This window comes from Thermothielavioides terrestris, chromosome 2 (genome assembly GCF_000226115.1).
Source record: "Thermothielavioides terrestris NRRL 8126 chromosome 2, complete sequence".
NCBI classification, from domain to species: domain Eukaryota; kingdom Fungi; phylum Ascomycota; class Sordariomycetes; order Sordariales; family Chaetomiaceae; genus Thermothielavioides; species Thermothielavioides terrestris.
The window spans coordinates 7,014,491-7,034,523 of NC_016458.1; the positions used below are offsets into that span (position 1 = coordinate 7,014,491).

Below are 20,033 nucleotides of genomic sequence, written 5' to 3' on the forward strand. Positions count from 1 at the left end.
TCCGTTTTTTTGTCTTCGCCTCTGAGCACACAGAGACTACGTACATAACTCCCACACCACACACAAGACGCAGCATACACAGCAAGTCAAGGCCGGCGGCCACAGGCAGAAGGGGGTTTGTTCAAGTTAGGGATAGCACAGTACACAGTATGTAGCATTTGTCCCTGCATTACATGACATGGCATGATTACATGGCGCCGTCGCGTTCCTGGATCAAGGTAACGGTCTCATTTTTTTTTTTTTTTTTCTGCTGCCCGCACACGGCAGTAACCCTGTGGCTTCTCTGGTTGACCCCCCCCCCCCACCCACCCTTCCTCCCATACTGTATTGTGTAGTGTACATGTGACGAGAGAGGGCTGGGGCGCCCGTGGCGGTCTAAAATCGACCCCCCCTTTTCGAGGGGGGATGAGAGGGATAGTGTACTGTGTAGTGTAGTGTTTGCTTTGGTTCCGAGTGTGGAGCAAAGGTCCGGTACGGTGGGTATGGATGCTCTTGAAGGGTGTTCGGCATCCGGAGTGTAGTTAGCTGGTACAAACAGGGGGTAGGGCAAGGACAAGGGCAAGGCAGGGCAGCGAGGGAGCAGACTGGAACGGGCACATGGAATGGAAAGGCTGGATAACTACTGTGTATGTAGTGTATACCTAGTTAGTTTGCAATGCAATGCAATGCATGCCAGCCAGCCATCACAGTGCCTGATTGTACAACCAGGTAGTTAGCAAACTAGGGGATATCTGAGCCCTTCGGGGTCTGTCTGTAACCTGTCCTCACCCCCTCCCCGACCGAGTCTTGCAGACCTCCCGGTTTTACGCAGTGGAAGTACAATCCAGAGGAAGTCGGGTTACGGGAAGGCTGAAAGAAGATGCGTCCGGATGCCGTGTATGCCCCCTCACTTCTCTTACTACACTATACTCGCACAGCACCGGGATATGGCACGAGTAACACGGGGCCGGGCAGTTCCCCTGAGATCCGCAACAGCCACTTCTGTATGTATGTATGTATCACAGTATGCGCACGAGGGTGTATACATAGGCAGGGAGTCACTGTGGTCGTGTATCATTCCCATACCGGACTGGCATCAGGCATGCCGCATACTAAGCTACTAGTTACTTCTTACACTGGCTAACTCGGGCATGGGAAAGTGTCTTACTCTGGACGCACGTCCTCGGCACACGGCAGGAGAGACAGCACAGGCACTTTGAGTCGTCGAGGACACCCTTCACCCCGGTCGCTGGGGCCAATGTTCCATGCTTCCATGCGAGTTCTAGCGCGTCCGGGCCCCCTACACTAGCGCGGGAGGAGACAAACGCCCTTGTCCGAATTTGGGTGATCGTCGTGCTGAAGTGGACTTTGCCAAGACTGCTGCGTGCTTGCCACGGCCTCGTCCAGTTGCCGACGACGCCGGCGCCGAAAGCAACGAATTGCTGGGCCGGACGGACGGGATCCCAGCGCAGAAGTAGAAGGGAGAGAGGGGCGTTGATGGTGTTAGTGGTGCAAGTGCCGAGAGACCAAAGGGGATACACCGCCTGTAACTATTCCACAGCGTGCTGCGGTCTGGCTAACCAACAATGGGAGAGGGTGATGGTCAGGGCGAAGTTGTGTTGAAGCTCGGGCATCTGTGGGGTCGCACCATGCCGCTGGCAGCGGCTAAAGACGACGGATAAAATGTCGGTGGGTGGGCGAGGTCGCAGTGGGTTGTGCAACTCCCGGCGCTAAGGACCAGACTGGTGTGTTCTGCGACCGTTTTCTGGCGGACGACTGGAAGCGCTCAGACGTTCTTGTTTCCAACCTTGTCGTATCCGCTGTACAAGTGTAACTAGACACTACTCGAGTAGTGTGTGTACTGTGACGAGCTAGTGTATGCGCAGCTCTGGTGCCAGAACACTGCCGGGCGAGGTGGGGAAGCAGGGCCTGGCGCTCTTTGAGCTGGACGTTGCTTTGATGTTTGGCCAAGAAACGGAGAGACTGGTGCGAGTTGGTGGACCAGTGAGACATGAACCAGACACGCGTGAGAGACGCACATGGTCGTTTTCTGGTACTGCCAACTGAATCGGCAGCAATTGCAGGGGCCGGCCCAGTCACGCAGGCCATGAGCCGTGCGGGCGATGAAAGAGGAAGGTGAAGAAGGGCAGCGGCCAGCGAAGTCGCGAGCTGTGGTGATTCAGGATCCAGCCAGACGGTTGTTGATGGCGGTACCGCATATTGCGATGCACCCCATCGTAGCTTCGTTCCCGCGGGGTTGCAAGAGGCGCTGGAGGCGACTGTGGCTGAACGTGACTTAGGAGGTCCCAGCTTCGGAGCTTGTTTTACTGCCCACCTACGGAATACCTCTAGTTAATGTGTAGGGTAGTTATTGTGGTAGTCACCTCAATGGACAGCCTAAGAGACAAGTCGAAGTAAACAGCTCGAAGGGTGGACAAGAAGCTTGATGATTACTGCCACGTGCCTGACCTCCTCCGTCAAGGACAGCCATATTGGCCTCAGATTGAGCTTCGCCTTGGCTTTTGAGCATCCCGGGCGCACAATCTTAGCAATACCGGGGCCGTCGCAGGGAGTAATGACGGGATCCATGGGGCGACAATGAGGCCAGCCAGTTTCGGCGCTCCAGCAGGTTCGCTTTTCCTTTTTCCATCACATATGCAGCTGTTTCTGTAGGGCCTGTGCCTGATCGGGACGCGGTTGCTCCAAGACACAGCCGAGAAGGGAGCGTTTCTGCGCACAGTTTCTCGGCATTGGACCTCAGGGTTACCTTGGTAGGGAGGGAGAGACGCAGTGCCGAGGGATGCATGCAGCCGCGGCGAGAGTGTACCGCGGCTCGCCTGAGAATGCCAGGTGGCTCGATCTGTCCGTGTCCCGGCTGCTGGCCACTGGCTTGCGGAGCTGGCTGCGAGATCAGATAAGATCCGTTGAGCCCATGATTCCGGGCCCGGCTGGCCAAGCGGACGTGTCCGGAGCAGCCCGTGTATTGTCAAAGCTCTGACGCGGAGAGCGATGGCTGCCGCTGCCGCTGCTGCTGCCGCTGTCCAACTGACCGACGACGGCGAGCATATCTGACCTGCCCGAACGAACGAACTCTGGCCAAATGCGAAGGAAAGAGAGGACGGATTGGCGGATTGGCGGTCATCCACCAGACTAGTCCAAGTACCTGAGGTACCCAGGTAAAGCTGCGCTCACCTGCGCTGGTTTCAGAGCGACAACGTGTGAGACTGCATCATCTGTCGTCCGGCAGTCATCGAGGCCGACCGCGTGCAGGACAATTCAGTTGTTGACAGTTGTTGAGGAAGAGCGGCGGCCTTCCCTTCCCCGCTTTCTCCACGCTTGTCACACCCACAGCCAGGCAGCCGTTTGCCGCGCCCCTGCATGCCCGCCCGGCCGTGTGGGGTCTTGGCAGGGCCCCGCCCACCGCAGTCCTTCACTCTTCCTTCATCGCTCAGCAGGCAGCGCAAAGGATTGGACAAGAAACGTTTGCTGCCACGGCATGAGCCTTGGCTGGCAATCGGTGCATTCTTGCATTCGTGCATTGTCTCATCCTCGAACACTCGCCAGCCAACTCACCGATGGCTTTTGCTTTCCCAGGTTGCCGGCTCTCCTGCCAAGCGCCCATTTGGGCTCGGGGCTTTGTTCCCCCGCCCCGACCGGCCCGGGATAGATTGGGCTTTAAGTGAAGTTAGTTTAAACGCCTGGCAGCCGAACAGTTCCATGATTCCCACTGGGCGGCTGCTCAGTACCGCTGCAAGCCTCTTCTCCGCCCGCTCTCAACCATGCGGAACGAGGCACAGCATCCTCCCGCTCCCTGATTGTTGCTCTGCCGCAAAGGGGCAAAGGGCTCGGCGTAAGGGGCTTTGTGAGGTGTTGATTTTGTCATCCACCAACGGTTGGCCACCAGATCGCTCCGGCCCCGCGGGCCCCGGATGATGCCATCAGCGCCCCAACGAGCCGTCCAGCGCACATCTTTCTCGCCTGGTGATGGTCCGAACAAAGCCCCTGTTGCCTGTCAACTGAGCCCGCCGGCTTTGAAGGATGCGGCCCGGAAGCCCCCATTGTTCCCGTTTGCCAGGCCCGATGTGACGGCCGACAGTCCCTGAGGGTCTTATTAGAAGGACGCTCCCACCGTCCTGGCAGAGGAGCCTGGAGTCTGCGAAGATCGTAACCTGCTGCGTTTAGTCGGACATTCTTTTTCGAGGGAGTCTTGCATACTATTCCGACAGCATACAGAGTCCTCATTCGTCGCTCACTTGCATCACTTACACGCTGCAAGCACCCAGACAGGAACCCCCAATCACCGACTCCAGGTCCTACATACTACCGCACCAACCTACGTCTAGCACCGTACCCACACCTACCCGGCCTAAACCGACATGCGGACAGCCCACGGCGTTGCCGCCGCTCTCTTCGGCGGCTTCCGGCTGGCCAGTGCCGCCCCTTGCTCCGGATCGCCTCTCCTGTACGTCACGACGTACCCTGCCGGGGATGTCGCCGGCTCGGTCCACACGCTCCAGTTGGGCGCGGCAAAATTAGAATCTGTTGTCGACCCTTCGGCCAGCTGCGGCTCGTATCCGTCTTGGTTGACCCAAGTCGGCGACATTCTCTACTGCGTTAACGAGGCCTGGGATGCCAATAACGGTACTCTCTACTCGCTCAAGATCGGCTCCGACCTTAATCTTACCAGGCTCAGCGACGGCCAGACGGTCGGGGGTCCCGTGAGCACCATCGTCTACGGCGACGGCGGCCGGGGCCTGGCTGTTGCCGACTAGTGAGTATTTTGCTGTCTCCGCCTGCGTTTTGTCACCCCTGGTCTCTTCTTCGTCTGCATCTTCAACGGTAACTAACTGTCCCTAGCGCCGGCGGCGGCATCAACACCTTCAACATTACCGATCCATCGGCGATCGTGCCGCTCCTGACCGAGGTGTTTCCCAAGCCCGCGGACAACCGCAGCGACCCTCAGAACCAGGCCCGCCCTCACGAGGCCGTCCTTGACCCTACGGGCAACTTCCTTCTCTTCCCCGACCTGGGTGCCGATCTCCTCCGCACTTTCCAGGTCAACAAGACGACGCTCCAGCTCACCGAGTCGGTGCGTATCCCAGACCCCACCTCGGGATTGGTAAAAAAGAAAAGTACTTACCCCATCTGCAGAAAACCCACACGTTCGACCGCGGGACCGGTCCCAGGCACGCCGCCTTCCTCAAGTCGGGTTCCAAGACGTTCCTCTACGTCGTCTGCGAGCTCTCGAATCTCCTTTTCGGCTTCGAGGTGACCTACAACGACGACCAGACCCTCGGCTTTACCCAATTTCACAAGTCCAACACCCACGGCAACAACAGCACCCTTCCGGCCGGCACTGCCGCCGCCGAGATTACGCTCTCCGTAGGTTTTGCTACCCCTCAACCTTCCTGCCCCCTCTCCCACACCTTTCCGCTCGTTTCCCTTTCCTTTTTTTTTACCGTCCCGTAAAGCTAGGTAGTCCAGCAGCCGCTAACCCGGCCCCAGCCCGACCACCGCTTCCTGACCCTCTCGTCGCGCAAGGAGCGCTCGCTGCAGTACACGCTCGCGAACGGCACGACGGTGCCGTCGGACCCGCTCATCACGTACGCGGTCGACGCCGCCACGGGCGCGCTGACGCTCGTGCAGACCGCGCCCGCGGGCGGCGTCAACCCGCGCCACTTCTCGTTCAACAGCGACGGCACGCGCGCCGCCGCCGCGCTGCAGGACGACGCCCGCGTCGTCGTCTTCGAGCGCGACGTCGCCTCCGGCAAGCTCGGCAAGGCCGTCGCTGAGGCCGACGTCCCCGGGCAGCCTAACTTTGTGTTGTTTGCGCAGTGAAAGGGATGGGGGGTAATGAAACCGTGAATAGGCGCGGTTTGCGGAAAGGGTTAGGGGTCAAAATTTGGGGGAGTGGGGAAGCTACACTACCTCGCTTCCTCTTTTCGGCAGCTTGGTGCTCACTTTGCAACAACTGTTTTTTTACCGAAGCATTCGGCGAGTCGCCGAGTCAGGTTTATTTCATTTTTCTTTTCTTTTTCTCAGCCAGGATCAAGGTACCTTACCTTGTAGTCATGATAGCGACGAATTGACTTGGTGTCCAATTCTCTTTTCACTCTTCATACTGGCACTTTGTTCCTTTCGTAATCTTACTTCCTTCTTTTCCTCTGCCTTCCCCCCGCCCCCTCTCGCTGTTATCAAGACTTGATTTGGCTTGCCTCGTACTCTCCGCGCAGTTCGTCCATTCAGATTCACGGAATAACGCAACCCCCAAATCTCTGTCCGTCCCCCTCTTGGGAAGATTCCCAAAGTAAACCCGCGTGCGGCCCCCTGAACGGTGTTGAAACCGGGACTGCGCGCGATCCATGATCCCGCCAAGCAGGCCGATGGCTCCCTCTCATCTTATCTCATGCAGGTCCGGTCCGCACCCGGTGCCGCGGGACCGGGGGCATGTGGAAGAGCGCTTACTGGGGGGGAACGGGGTTGCTCAGTTCAAGCGGTTCTTCTCCGCGGTAATTACGGAGTTTATACTGTGCATGTCCCATTGCCAGAAGACATGCGCAGTCAAGCGATTCTTCCCCGTCTCCCCTTTTTACTTGAATTCATTTCTCACGGCTGCAATGTAGACGTGGTCCGCGGAGACTGTTTCTGTGTATCCCGAGGTCATCGGGCACCTTGTACATACAATACATACGGAGACAGAGTGACACTCAATGGCTATCAGCTGATGGATGTTGGTTGCCTGCACGGCGCACCGAGAATGAGGGCGGTCGGTTGATGAGTACCTGGCCTGTGGACCGTGCGGAAGATGCTGTTCGGCATTGCCGCGCGACCTGCGTGCCTGCCGAGAATGTCGCTTCATGGGCGCGGGCCTGCGCGCGCGCAATAACTAAGTGCAAGTGCAAAAGGGAAGTGAAATGGATTCACAGAGCACTGTGGTCGTTTGATACCCACATGGATGGACGCCGAACGACGAGGCATGTACCTGCACAGTACATCGGGTCGGGGCGTGATAATCCGGTGCAACAAGCGACTGGCTCGCGAAGCGAGAGCGAACATGGGGAAGAGGAGGGCGGAGACGAGCTGCGCTCTTGCAGTAAATGGTGAACCTGGTCGACCGCCACCGAAATGCTCGTGCTGCGTCGATCGATGGACCTGGAACGGCAGGCGAAGGAGATGCTATTTCGGGACGGAAACGGAGTTCGAACTTGCAGCGAAGCGGTAACGCGGTCCCTGTGTAATACATTCTGTATCCACGTTGTTATGCCTCTTAGATTCCCCAGAAGACGAGGTTGCTGCCAGGCTCCGGGACGGATTCGTTCTGGAGCGCATCGTGCGGCTGAGACGCGTGTAAGCCAGAGACCTTTGGAGCGCTGCAACACCTGACCGCACCTGAGAGCGGCGCCACGACGTCCAGAATGGACACTTGGGTTCCAGAACGATAGCCGAAGAAGGTAGCGTCGCAGTCAAGGTGAAAGCGGTCGACTCCGGTTCGTCTGCACGGCCTACCCCGAAGCAGCCGGTACTGATTTCGGATGATTAATCGAACCCTCGGGCTGGAAAAGAGCTATCCGGATGCGGCGGCTGTGACGGCGGCTGCCGGCAATCGTCAAGTTCCCTCACGATTGATTGAGCCTTGGCGGACTTGGTAACCGCGCTCGGATGCAACGCAACAGCACAACCGCAGCGCCGCGGGAGAGGCTTTCGCCGTCCGAGCATGACAGCTCGTTTGACGAGGCCCCACAGCCACCCCCGCGCTGAAGAGGACTCGAAGCGAAAGGGACGCCCTGCGTTTGGGAGCGGATAGTGTCGCGAATGACCTGCGCAATGCGCAGTGGGATAGGTACCTTCCTGTGGACGGTGTGGGGAGTTTAGCATTGAGGGGAGAACCTCAGCCGCGAGCCGCACGGCAGCTGGTGCCAAAACGGGATTTGGAAGAGGGCCTGCAATATCGACTCCCGTCGCTGCAGCCTTGGCAACGGTCTAGACGAGGAACGAACGACTGTCTGGTGGCGTGTGCCGATTAATATGTCGTTGCGGATTTGGGAGTCCCATGACCAGTCCCGTTCCCTCCTGCGGAGTTCATGCTCTGGGGCTTCCCACTGTGTATTCCGTATCGTATCCGTTTGCGTAGCCGGCCGTTCATTTCGAGGAGCCCCGGTCGCAGAGGAGCCCACGCGCCCCGATTTCTGCAGACGGCTCATCAATTCATCATAGCGAGTTGCTGTGGCGTGGTGACGGGCGCGAGTCCAGGCAGTGTGCGTGTGACTGGATCGGACCTGGCAGCCTCGGCTGTGAGCACTGACGGGAGTGGGCCAAGTCGAATGGGGCCCCTCGTTGAGCCGATATTCTTTGGGCGAGGCTTGGTCGGGCGGGCCACTTCCCCGTTTGGCGGGATGGGGGTGAGGGACATTGGCACATGGGTCTAGTTAATTGCATGCATTCGGACCGACAGCCCCCTTTGGTGCCCAGTCAAAATCCCAGTTCAACAAGCCACGAACCCGCTGAGCTGCACGACAGATGCACGTGCGCAGCGCAGGAAGAAGGATGTTGGCTTGTCAGCCACAGGAAGGAGGAGTTTTTGTGCCTGGTACCTTAGCGCGCCAGGGGGGGGTGGCAAAATGATCTCTGGGACCATTTTGGAGCGTCAAGATATTTCGCCTAGAAAACAGGCGCCTACCGGTCCCGAATTCAAGATATCTTTTCCAGAAAATAATTTTCAACGAAGAGGATAAATTCAAATAAAATAGGAATTTAAAAAGTAAAAATATCTTATAGTAAAAGTAATCTTTTACTAATAGAATTATTTTAAATAGATATTAATATTAATAATTAAAGATAATTATTAATAAGAAAAAAATCTTAGAATTTAAAATAGTTTTATATAGTTTAAAATTAACTTTTAGATAAAAGATTATCTTTTAAAATTTTATTATCTATATATAAAGTAAACTCTTTTATCTATTCTAAGCTCTCTATCCTTTTCTTACCTTTCTTCTCCTCTCTCCTCCTCTCTTTTTTTTTTAAGTTGAAAAAACTAGACTCTACGAAGAATCGAACTCAAGGCCTTTACAATATAAGCTTACGGATTTACTATTATACTACGAGACTACGAGACTACGATTTCACAGTTGTATTTAGGTTTGAATTTCACACTTATCTAAGGAGCTTAAGCTAAGGGCTATAGGTTAGAGAATAAAAGAGGTAAAAGTAATTTTCTAAATAAAAAATCATTTTCAAAAAAAATAATCTTTAAAGTAGAAAATCATTTTTAAAGAAAAAAATCTTTAAATTATAAAAAAGCTTAACTTTAAAATCCTTCTATAGGCCTAAAATATATATAATAGAAAACTAATATAGTGATTATTTTATTATTAAATATATAATTTATATAAGTTATTCTTATACTATATAATAATTTTAGCTCTACGATAGTAGTAGTGATACTTTTTATAGTATAAAGTATATTGTAAACTAGAAAACTATTTTAGCTCTAGAAAACTATAACAGAGATCATTTTGCCACCCCCCCCTAGCGCGCTAAGGTAGTTACGCCGGACTTGAAATTCTCGGTAGTTCATGTTCCTTATGTCCAGTACACTGCGTTAGCTGTGACAGAGAGAATGGGCAGCTAATCAATATCTCAAACTCAACAACAAAATAGGCAATAAAGCATGCTCCTTTAAAATGTATCTCACTGAGATCTGCTATCACTAGGCTCTATAGGTAGTTTTACATTTGAAATGGTTACTGATCGTTGCAGTGGCAGGTTTGGACTAAGTCACTACAACCCATGTCTTAGCCTGAACAACCGAAATGGGTACCTACGGTGGAAGCGACCGCCTTCTTTTGGCCGCTTACCAGGCCGGCGTTCAAGCCACAACCGGACGCGAAGTTACCTCCACAGTAACGGCAGGTTCTCATGTTTTCACAGTACGCTAGCTTTCTGGACTACACTACCTTAGTCTACGGGACGCGCTGCATTCTCCGTACTGTACACTAATTCACACCTCAGCCAGCGACGGTGAAGCAGCTGGCATGCCTCGGTCTCGGGCCGTCTCATACACCGCAGAGATCTTGATTTCGAGATGGACGAATACGCCCAAGGCTGGTGGGTCATTTCGAGAGATGTGGCACGGCAGAAGGCCCCAGTCCCGAGCAAAACTCGGTTCCCTCATCTCGAGATGCCCCACCCCGCCCGCTGAATGCCCACCCAATCTCTGGGTTGCCTGAAATAGGACGTTCCCCCCTCCCCCCCTGCCGTACTTCGAACACTCCTCCTGACACAACACTGCGCAACACAACGAGGCGGTCCTTCTGCGTAGTGTAATGCAGGACGGAGTAAACAGCTTGTTGGGCGGAGGTGGCGATTTTCAGGTGGGTCGCTTGCTCACGAGACTCTTCGCGTAAGGGCGAAGGAAGGAGTTGCTTCTATACCGGGTAAGCAAGCTGCTAAGACGGCGAGTTAAGAGCTGCATTCACATGACCTTCTGAGCCAGTCGGTATCTTTTCTACTGTGTAACGGCTTGCAACACAGAAAGTGAAAGTACAGCAACCTCAACCAAGCAGGGTCTAACTAACCGTCTCGTGTAATACGCTAACTAGCGGACAAGCGGACTGTGTCAGGAGCGAAGAGTACTGTGCGAGGCAATATCAGCGCAGCGCGCAGCCACGCAAATGAAACCGCCCTGTCCGTACTCTTCCTGCTGTGCACGCAAGAGGCAAGGTACCAGGTAGTGAACAACTTAGTACACTAGGTAACTGGCGAATTACCACAGTTCCAGGTTGGTAACATGCACTAAATCACAGTATGGATTACATTTTAGCACCCAGGTACCTAACTGCCAGGTACACTAGTGTAGCGCCTCACGTGGGGTGAAATTGCAAGCTGCTTCTCGAAGGTTTCTGCTGCCCGGCCATGATTGTCTGTCTGCTGGTGTAGCGTTGACAATGCGGAGTGCCCCGTGCTGGGGCTGACGTGGTTCGGGTGCCAAAAGATTGCGAGGAGCGACGCTGCCAAGTGCCGGATTTATGCTAAATCGCTGGCTGCAAGGGTGGCTGTCAAGCCCTCACGGTCGGGACGCGGGAGACAGCAGCTTTCAGCGTACCGTGTTGCCCTCCTCTCGTCCGTGTAGCACACACAATGGGGAAGCGGAAGGGTTCCCATTCTTGTCGGGCTGAAATGGATCCGGTGTGAGATTCGTTGTCGTACAGCAAGATGTCTACTGAGCCTGGCACGAGGCTGAGCAGGACAATAGAGAAACACCGACCCGAGACCGTGTAGTTGGTACGCGATAGGTTAAAATGACGCGTTCGGGGTTGGGACATTCCAGAATGACCAGCCAAGCAGAGGCTGATAGAGGTTGCGCTCCAGAAGGCCAGCCGAACTCTGGCCATCAAGACGTTCATGCCTCCCGCTCATCCCACCCGGCGTGCTATTGGATCCTCCGCTATGCCATCCGATCATGACGAGATGAGAGCGTTTGGGCCCTCATCCATACTGCCAGCTGGGCACCTGACAGATGGGTTGCCAACTTGAAGATCCCTTGCCTTGACCATTGACTCCGACCCTGCTGTGAACAACTAACGTTCGCGGTAGCGCATTCCGATTCCATGTTCAGTCCGCGCAGATGTGTTCCAAGATGTCTCCGACTTGTGTATACATATATCCAGGAGGTAAGGGAGGTAGTGATGTCAAAACGCCTGCTTCGCAACTGAGCTAAGGCAGCCTGAACGTCATGCACTTCATCCCAAATGAGGTCGGTGCAGTACCTGGTAGTTGTCAAACGAGGGAGATGGTTGAGTTGCGTTACGCCCAAGTTCGTATCGACACAGTCTCTCAAACAGTACTGGGGTGTACATTACCGTGTACTGTGTACGGAAGTAGAATGGCGCGCTCCTTCGAAACTGCGGAAGGTGCGGTGCGGAGCTTGAGGTCAGCAGCAGCAAAGCGGTCCAGCGCCCCGACCCTTCCCCCACCCCCGCGTTTTCAGTCCGTAGTCCTTGCACTCAGAGAGGTATCAACACCACACGAGATTCCCCTTCATTTTCGACGAGGCGTCTCGCTATGTTAGTTCAGACAACGGTCACGCTTAGCGGTGTGATAGTCATTGCGGCTCATCACTTGTTCGCTAGCGAGGACACGGACTCGCTGTGGATCGCTTCATGCGCCCACCCCAAGAACCTGAAGAGGGCCCCGGACATGCTCAACAACCGCGAGATCCGTTCTCGCACGCTAACGTTAGTCGCTCATCAGCTTCAAGCATTCCCGAGAACATCCATGGATGGCAACCCAAGTCCGTCTGATGAAAGCGACATTGACGCACCCCACAACGCGCCTTCTTTGGAGTGTCCATGCAACCCTCCGACAGGGGCCCTCGTCCAGACGCCGCTCTGTCCCTTCACCCCGGTCTGCGCTAGCGCAGACCACCCTTGCTCCCCACCGTCCCGTCTCCGTTATGGCCGCTGCTTCGTCGAATAACTGGCCCAGCTGGCTGAACTGGCGGGTCCCCCCCGCAAAGGCACACTAAAGCGGTTCCAGGAACGTTCGTTACGTTATTGAGTAACTTCAATGTGTGGTGGAGGCAGTGGTGTACTTCCGGCCATTCCATCTGATACGCGCCGGCCGTGGCTGGCGATTCCTGGGGGGCCGACGTGGTCCGGTGCAGTAGTGTATGGACGTTACCTCTCCGGTGCGCCCCCCCCCAGCGATCGGCAAAGGCTGACCCTGCGTGGTGGATGGGATATGAATCCTCCACTTTCCAATCCCCAAGATCTCGGAGAAGCTTCCCACCTTCCCACCCTTCATACTTTCCCACACCTGACCACTTTTCGCCTGACCCGACGGAACATCGCGCCATTCGTTCGCCGCCCAGTAACCCGGCACTGGCTCTCTGGTCTTGTTGGTAGCGGGTTCGATAATGCGAGTTCGACAGCAAACGAGTCACAGGGTTTACGGTGCTTGCGGCGTCTGAAACTTCCGCCGGTCGGTGCTGGGAGCAGCCGCTATCACTGACTGGTCGTCGATTGGGAGGGACCCGACACCAAGAACACTGCCCACTCCCGACCCTTTATCTGGCTACCTCGGTCCCTCGAGGCATAATATCAGAGAGCGGGCGCCGCACTCACAGTCTACAGCTACATTCGCCATGCCGTCGTCTAACGGCGACTCTCCGCATTCGGCGACCGCCACCATGACAACGGCTGCCGGTGCCGCCGGTGTCGCCAGGCAGTTCCCGCTACCCAACCGGGATTTCTCGATCGAGATTCCCTCGCCCCAGCTGGCCGCCGGTGCCAATGGCGCGAACACGTTGAAGTCGCCAAACTCACTCAAGTCGGCTCGGACCCCAAGCTTCAGTCGGGAGGGCATCCTCGGTTCAGCCCAAAAGGCGCGGAATCTATCACAGCCGTCCGACAACCGGCCCGAGAGCATTGCCAACGGCATCCCGAAATCTACGAGCGAGGAAAGCATCAATCCGCTGAAGAGGAGAAACACAGACGCCGCAGTGGACTATCCGAGGCGGAGAGCCACCATTGCCGTATGTGGTCTCGCTGCCTTGCTGGGCTCCTGTGCTGACCGCTTTGTAGTGCGAAGTCTGCCGCTCGAGAAAGTCGCGCTGCGACGGCACGAAACCCAAGTGCAAGCTGTGTACCGAGCTAGGCGCCGAGTGCATCTACCGAGAGCCCGGCATCAAGCTGGACGCCGGAGACAAGCTCATCCTAGAGCGCCTCAACAGGATCGAGAACCTGCTCCAGATGAACCTGGTCGGCCACGCCAACGGGATGAGCCTGTCGCACGATTCTCCCAACATGAGCAACGGCACCGGCTTGAGCGGCGATAACTTGATGATGCCAAATCCAAGCAATTTCGTCTCTGTCATTCCCAGCGGCGGCCTCGGGACTTGGTCTGCGACGGCCACCAACATCTCGACGATGCCCAAAGTTCACACCAACGCGGCTCTGCACCTGCTGCAGTGGCCGCTGATCCGAGACCTGGTGTCGCGGCCCTATGACCCCCAGATCCTGCTCCAGCTCGAGATGGCCCGCGAACCGCTGCACTCGCTCGCCAAGACTCCCTGCGTCGACTTGTCCAACACGAGTGCTTACATCGAGGCCTACTTTGACCGGGTCAACGTCTGGTATGCCTGCGTCAACCCCTACACATGGCGCAGCCACTACAGGAGTGCGCTTTCCAACGGCTTCAGAGAAGGCCCCGAAAGCTGCATCGTGCTGCTCGTTTTAGCGCTCGGGCAGGCGAGCTTGCGCGGAAGCATATCGCGGATCGTGCCCCACGAGGATCCGCCAGGACTTCAATATTTCACGGCCGCCTGGTCATTGCTGCCAGGCATGATGACCTCCAACAGCGTGCTTGCGGCGCAGTGCCACCTGCTTGCCGCCGCGTACCTGTTCTACCTGGTGAGGCCCCTGGAAGCCTGGAACTTGTTGTGCACCACGAGCACGAAGCTGCAGCTCCTGCTCATGACGCCGAATCGGGTGCCGCCCGACCAGAGGGAGTTGATCGAGCGAATCTACTGGAACGCGCTCCTCTTCGAGAGCGACCTGCTGGCCGAGCTGGATCTGCCGCACTCGGGAGTCGTGGCCTTTGAGGAGAACGTCGGGCTACCCTGCGGCTTCGAGGGGGATGAACAGGAAGCGGTCGGACGAGACGACTTGTGGTACTTCTTGGCGGAAATCGCGCTGCGGCGACTCTTGAACCGCGTCAGCCAGCTCATCTACTCCAAGGACTCGATGGCATCGACAACCAGCCTGGAGCCGGTCGTTGCCGAGCTGGACTTCCAGCTGACCCAGTGGTATGAGAGCCTGCCGGTCCCGCTGCAGTTCCCGTTTACGCGCACGATGCTGCCGGATCCGGTGCAGACGGTGCTGCGATTGCGCTTCTTTGCCTGCCGAACCATCATCTACCGGCCCTACATCCTCGCCGTTCTGGACAACGAGCAGGCGATACTGGACCCTGCCGTGCGGGACAACTGCACCAAGTGCCTCGAAGCCTCCATCCGGCAATTGGAGCATATCACGGCACAGTAAGTTTTTGTTTGCCGTCGCTCTCATTGGCCAACTCGCCTCGCAATCTAACCAATTGGCCGCAGTCACGCCGGGCATATGCCGTACCTCTGGCAGGGCGCCCTCTCCATAGTCTCGCAGACCCTCCTCGTCATGGGCGCCACCATGTCACCCTCGCTATCCACCATTCTCTGGAGCCTCGTGCCGCATCGCGAGGCTATCGACCAGATCATCAATGATGTGGTCATGGAGATCGAACGCTACGCCGTCCTCTCGCCGAGTCTGAGCCTCTCGGCCGAGATCATCAAGGAAGCCGAAGTCAGGCGACGGGCATTCCTTAGCGGTTGAGCAGCGTCTGGGTCACCCCCCGTCAGGAACCCCCGCCTCCGGGCATGCGTGGCCTTGATCGCCGAGCAGTGTCTGTCATCAGTCTACCATGCAACACGAACTCGTCCACGCTCCCGGACGCCAGGGAAAGACTAGGGGCTGCCTGCTTCGCAAGGTAAGCCCCACGACCCGCAATTCGCCTACGGCAGGTCGCATGGAGCCGCTGCATACGCCTCCCTCCCCGCGGGAGCAACTTCTGCACGGGCTCGTCTGTCAAAAGTGCCTACCCTGGACCCATTACGAGGCCTGACTTAGAGCCGTTACGACGCCTGGACGGGGCCTACGCGGGAAGGAGACGGCGGCTCTGATCCCCCGCCCCGGAGAGCACCTGCTGCCAGGCGCAGACGATGGCGGGGAAGTGGGGTGTCCGGGGTCCCTGCTACATCCCTCTCATTCGCAGGACGAAAGAAAAAAGAAAAACACCAGCCTCTGTCCATTCGACCTATCCCCGGCGACTTCAGTCTCGCAAGCCAGGATATGGCGAAGTGGCCGTTTTTGAACTGGGCGTGCACTCAAGCATCGGGTTGCGCTGCAGCAAATCACCAGTCGAAACCTGCGGGTTCAGTCTTGGGTTGCACACCGCGTTTCCCCGGAGCGAGTCAAAAATCGGCCGGGTGTGGGAGCGAGGCTGCTGATGACCTTGGATCCGGCCCTCACGGCCCGAGATGCCGCTTCCTCTTTTCCATCCCCGCTCTCCGCATTCAGTTCTTCATGCACCCCATCTCGGAAATCACCCGGTTGGGGGGGCTGTCCTCTTATTTTGCATCTTGGTCCTCTGGGCCATTTTTCTTCGCCTTTCTCTGGAAACTCAATTGGGGGAAAACTGGCAGCAATACACCGTCACCGTTTGGAGTTGATTGAGCTGGGATACCTCTTGAGGATATCTACGTTTTGGATACGAGTCGGGGTTTTCACTTTCGGCGTTGTCTCGTTTGGCGGATATATCCCCAGGGGTTCTCGCACCCGACGATGTATTGTGTCTTTGAGGATTGGTCCAGTAACGCGATTTGGTATAGATGAGTATTGGCTTGGACCTTGTTCATATCCCTTGGAAAACCCCTCGTTTCGCCGCTCCAACTGCCGGCGTCCAGTGCTTCAGCATGTGGATGAGAGATCTCAAGACAAACCGAGCGGGATATCCGTGGGCGGCATTTAACCCCTAGTTATTTTTATCTCCTTCTGTTCGCAACCGTCTTGGTGGATGGCCATGACCTACCGCAACGGTGTTGCGGGGTCAAGGTTCTCGCATCGCCCCGAAAACCCCACTTTCCCCCGGATCTTCTCCCCACCTGTTCTGCATCCCCCCGTCTTCCGGGCCCCGTTTCCGAAGCCACAATGCGAGGAGTCCCGGGCTGGGACGCGCCGCACGTAGGGAACAGGAATGGTGAGGTAAGATCGGCCAGCTTTTATCGGGCCCATCTCGGCTTTGTCACCGCCAAGTCAGCCTGCCCGGCTATGAGCGGTTTTTTTTCTCTTCTGGCTTCTTCTGCGTGCACTGCTCGCTCTGCCTACTGCTCGGTAGCAGCCCACCTTCACAAGTTGGAGGTGTCTTGGCTGGGTTAGGGAAGGGAAATTGGAGGGGGCCGCGTTCTCCACCTGCTGAGACAGCCGTCATGTTTGTCAAGCGTGACGGACACTTGTCACGCAGTAGTGTAGTGTGGTTATTTAAGCACACTACTGTGCACTTGGCTGGGGAGACGGGGGCACTTGGTCGCTGATGATCTGATCTGTGCTCAGCCTTTCCTTTCTTTGCTTTGGCGTGGATTCTGTTCGGATCATACGACAATCAACCGAGTACGAAGCACTCGGGTCCCCTTTCTCTTTTGGATGCAAAAAAATCGAGTACCATGAAGAAGGCTGCATCTCGGGGCATGCGGTGAGCTTTAACTATCGGATCGGTATTGCATAGACACTCCTCCATCCAGCCAGCCAAAGATGGAACCCTGCCAGCCCTGGGCACCCCGAATCAAGACTCGGTCGCCGCTCTGGATTTGAGACGGACCTGGCCAACCCCGACCGCGAACAACATCAGATTGCCTCCGCCATTGCTGCTTTGATCCCGAGACGGCCCGATCCGGAGGGCTACCTCGCTCCGTCACACACAGCCCCCTAGACAGGGCCGGAGCGCATTTGTGTGTAGTTAATCAAGACCTAAACCGGCAAAGGTGGAACCTGTAGAGGTTTTTTCTCGCCCGGCTGGCCAAGATGTGTATGTAGCCAAGTCGTCTGTATATGCAACCTGCTACAACGGTGGGCAGCGCGTAGAACAGCATTGCGATGCGAGAGCAACATAGAGTAAATATATATGATAGATAGGCATCTGTGGAGTTGTTGTATAATGATTAAGTATCATGGTTTTCACATTCACCCTTTCACAAGTCAGGATTCGTCCTCGAGGAACCACATATTCCGTGATTTTGAGCAACATCATTGCAGGGGAAAGGCTGCTTTGAAACAGTGACGAGGGCGCGGCACTAGAGGCACCCGAAGAGAACCTGGCGTGAACTGCGTGGCGATGCGAAGAACAGCAAGTAGGCCGTCTTGATGGCGGCGAGGACCAAGGCAGCCAGGGGCACCTCCTTGGGACCCATGTATGCCAACACCGCCATGTCGCGCGCTAGGTCCGGTTCCGGACGGCCAAGCCGGTCGACGGGCCAATATGCCAGGGCGTTGACGGCGTTGACGAGCAGCGCGTACGTGACCGCGTAGAAGCCGGCGTCGTAGGCGGCCCGGCAGCACCGGCCACTCGCCGTACGCGGCGCCCGGCAGGTCGCGGGCCAGCCGGTCGACCAGGTTGGACAGCAGGTCCTCCCTTTGCCCTTGGGCAACGCGCACGTGCTCGTTGGCTATGTTGAATTGTGATTAGGGTCAGACTCACTACTTTCCGTGGAGTTTTCGAGCGAGAGGGTGCGGGTAAGGAGACCTTGTGGGATGATGGAGCGAACGAAACGGACCGGAGGATTAGGGAAGGACGACACGGAGACGGAGACGAAGGATAAAAGGATATACTTGTGAGGACTGCTGATACAGATGTGCGTCGCCGTAATAGCCGAACTCCCATGCCACGGCACTACCGATCCCTCTCCTGCGATCGCAATGGAATCGTTATCCGGATACATGGAGTCCGGTGATGTTGAAACCGCTACGCCGCTCGAATGCCACGAACGATATGGAGGATCCAGGACGATGTACTTCCGACTATTTTCCAGCAGTTTTGAAAATCGTTGATAGTGTCCTATGGTGCAGACCTAACTAAGCGGACATTATGTCCTAAAACTAATTGAAGTTGACTTGCGTTCCCATGAACAGTGGCACTTCGGACCTACTGGGATAATTGGCTGCTCCCAGGCAGCCCCGTTGCTATTGAAGGCGATAGGCGGTATGGATTACAGCTAAGACTGGTGATTACAAGCCTCTCAGCTCTACTTTGGCACAGGTAAAGGACTTGCCTATGTCTCGGACTTGGGGTCAAACTCCCCCTTTACAGATTACCTCCTCTGCTAGGTAGCTTTCAAGGCTGGGTTGAAAGGAGAAAGATAAACTCTATAAGTTCAAGACTCAACAATCCCACCATCCAGAGCTAAATGGGGGTTCAAACCTCTCAATATATAGACTGCTATTTTGATTTTCTTCAGCATCTTGCGGTTTACAGGGTAAGCCGTCACTGGATGTTTACCGCTTGACTCACGGTGTACCTGTTGCTACCGAACCAGAGCACAACCATTGTGGCCCTGAAGTAAATCTGCTCCATGATGATCAGGAGCTGCCGGTTCCGCTCCGCCACGTCTTTCTAATTGATACAGAAGGCGCCGATCCAGAACAGGGGATGCGCCGTGCCGGACGCGGCCTGGCGGCGGAGGAAGAGGAGCGCGCCCAGGAGGTCATTCTTGACCTCAAATGCGAAGCTGTTCAGAATGATGGGCTCGTCGGCCAACTCGGTGCCCTACATGTACGACAGAGCCTCAAACTTGGGCCGGCTGCCAAAGGCGACCTCGCTGAGAGTACACACCACGGGGTCATCGTCGTGGACGGCAGCCGGCAGGATCTCGACCAACCGCATGCTGTCCCGGGCGAGTACTCTTCCTCGGTGAGGTAACGTGCTGTACAGCTTTTGGTCCGGCGTTGCCACCAGGGTCGGGACCTGAGCCCGGGTCGGTGCGGCGGCGTGACTGGTTCGCGCTCATGATTCCTCACCGTCGGCTCTTTGGGTTATGTTGACAAGACACGTCTGCGGGGTTGGAGTAAGTCAAGCTGTCTTGGAGATGAACACCGCTCGTGCGTTACGTTCCACCGCGCAAGATCAGGTTGGGGCACGACGGATCGTGACATTCTTGCTCGACATCGTTCTTCGTGCCGCTGGCTAACGGGAACACAAAGTGACTTGGCACGTTTCAGCCCGGCTTGGGGTGATGTTGCAACGATTGGCGACGGTCTGCAGTTGTTCTGCCGCACGCTACCTCGTGCTGTCTGAGAGACCCAGGCGATCTAACAGCTAACTCGCGCAGGTGAGTATCCAACATCAGGTAGTTGTTAACAGATTCTCTAGTGTGGTCCCATAGGCCCCGGCGAGTATATTTGACTTGGGGCCTTTTCACTTTTCTGGGGCGCACCGGCCTTCCGAAAATGGGGTTCAGGATTGCCGTTTTCTGC

At 56.1% G+C, this 20,033-nt stretch overlaps 3 protein-coding genes across 3 annotated transcripts; 2 read left to right on the forward strand and 1 right to left on the reverse strand.

The window, feature by feature from the left end:
* Positions 1-4,219: 4,219 nt before the first annotated feature.
* Positions 4,220-6,125, forward strand: THITE_2115245 (uncharacterized protein). The gene is made up of 4 exons (XM_003653096.1): positions 4,220-4,750; positions 4,837-5,068; positions 5,131-5,361; positions 5,485-6,125. The coding sequence occupies exons 1-4, from the start codon at positions 4,356-4,358 to the stop codon at positions 5,815-5,817; spliced, it is 1,191 nt and encodes a 396-aa protein (XP_003653144.1). The 5' UTR covers positions 4,220-4,355; the 3' UTR covers positions 5,818-6,125.
* Positions 6,126-12,979: 6,854 nt separating this feature from the next.
* THITE_2115249 (uncharacterized protein) lies at positions 12,980-15,494 on the forward strand. The gene is made up of 3 exons (XM_003653097.1): positions 12,980-13,513; positions 13,563-15,016; positions 15,083-15,494. Exons 1-3 carry the CDS (start codon positions 13,124-13,126, stop codon positions 15,342-15,344), a joined length of 2,106 nt encoding a protein of 701 aa, XP_003653145.1. The 5' UTR covers positions 12,980-13,123; the 3' UTR covers positions 15,345-15,494.
* A 2,363-nt stretch (positions 15,495-17,857) lies between these two features.
* Positions 17,858-19,134, reverse strand: THITE_2088288 (uncharacterized protein; the record flags this gene model as incomplete). Its single annotated transcript, XM_003653098.1, has 2 exons — positions 17,858-18,229; positions 19,072-19,134. The coding sequence occupies 2 exons, from the start codon at positions 19,132-19,134 to the stop codon at positions 17,858-17,860; spliced, it is 435 nt and encodes a 144-aa protein (XP_003653146.1).
* Between the last annotated feature and the right edge of the window lie 899 nt (positions 19,135-20,033).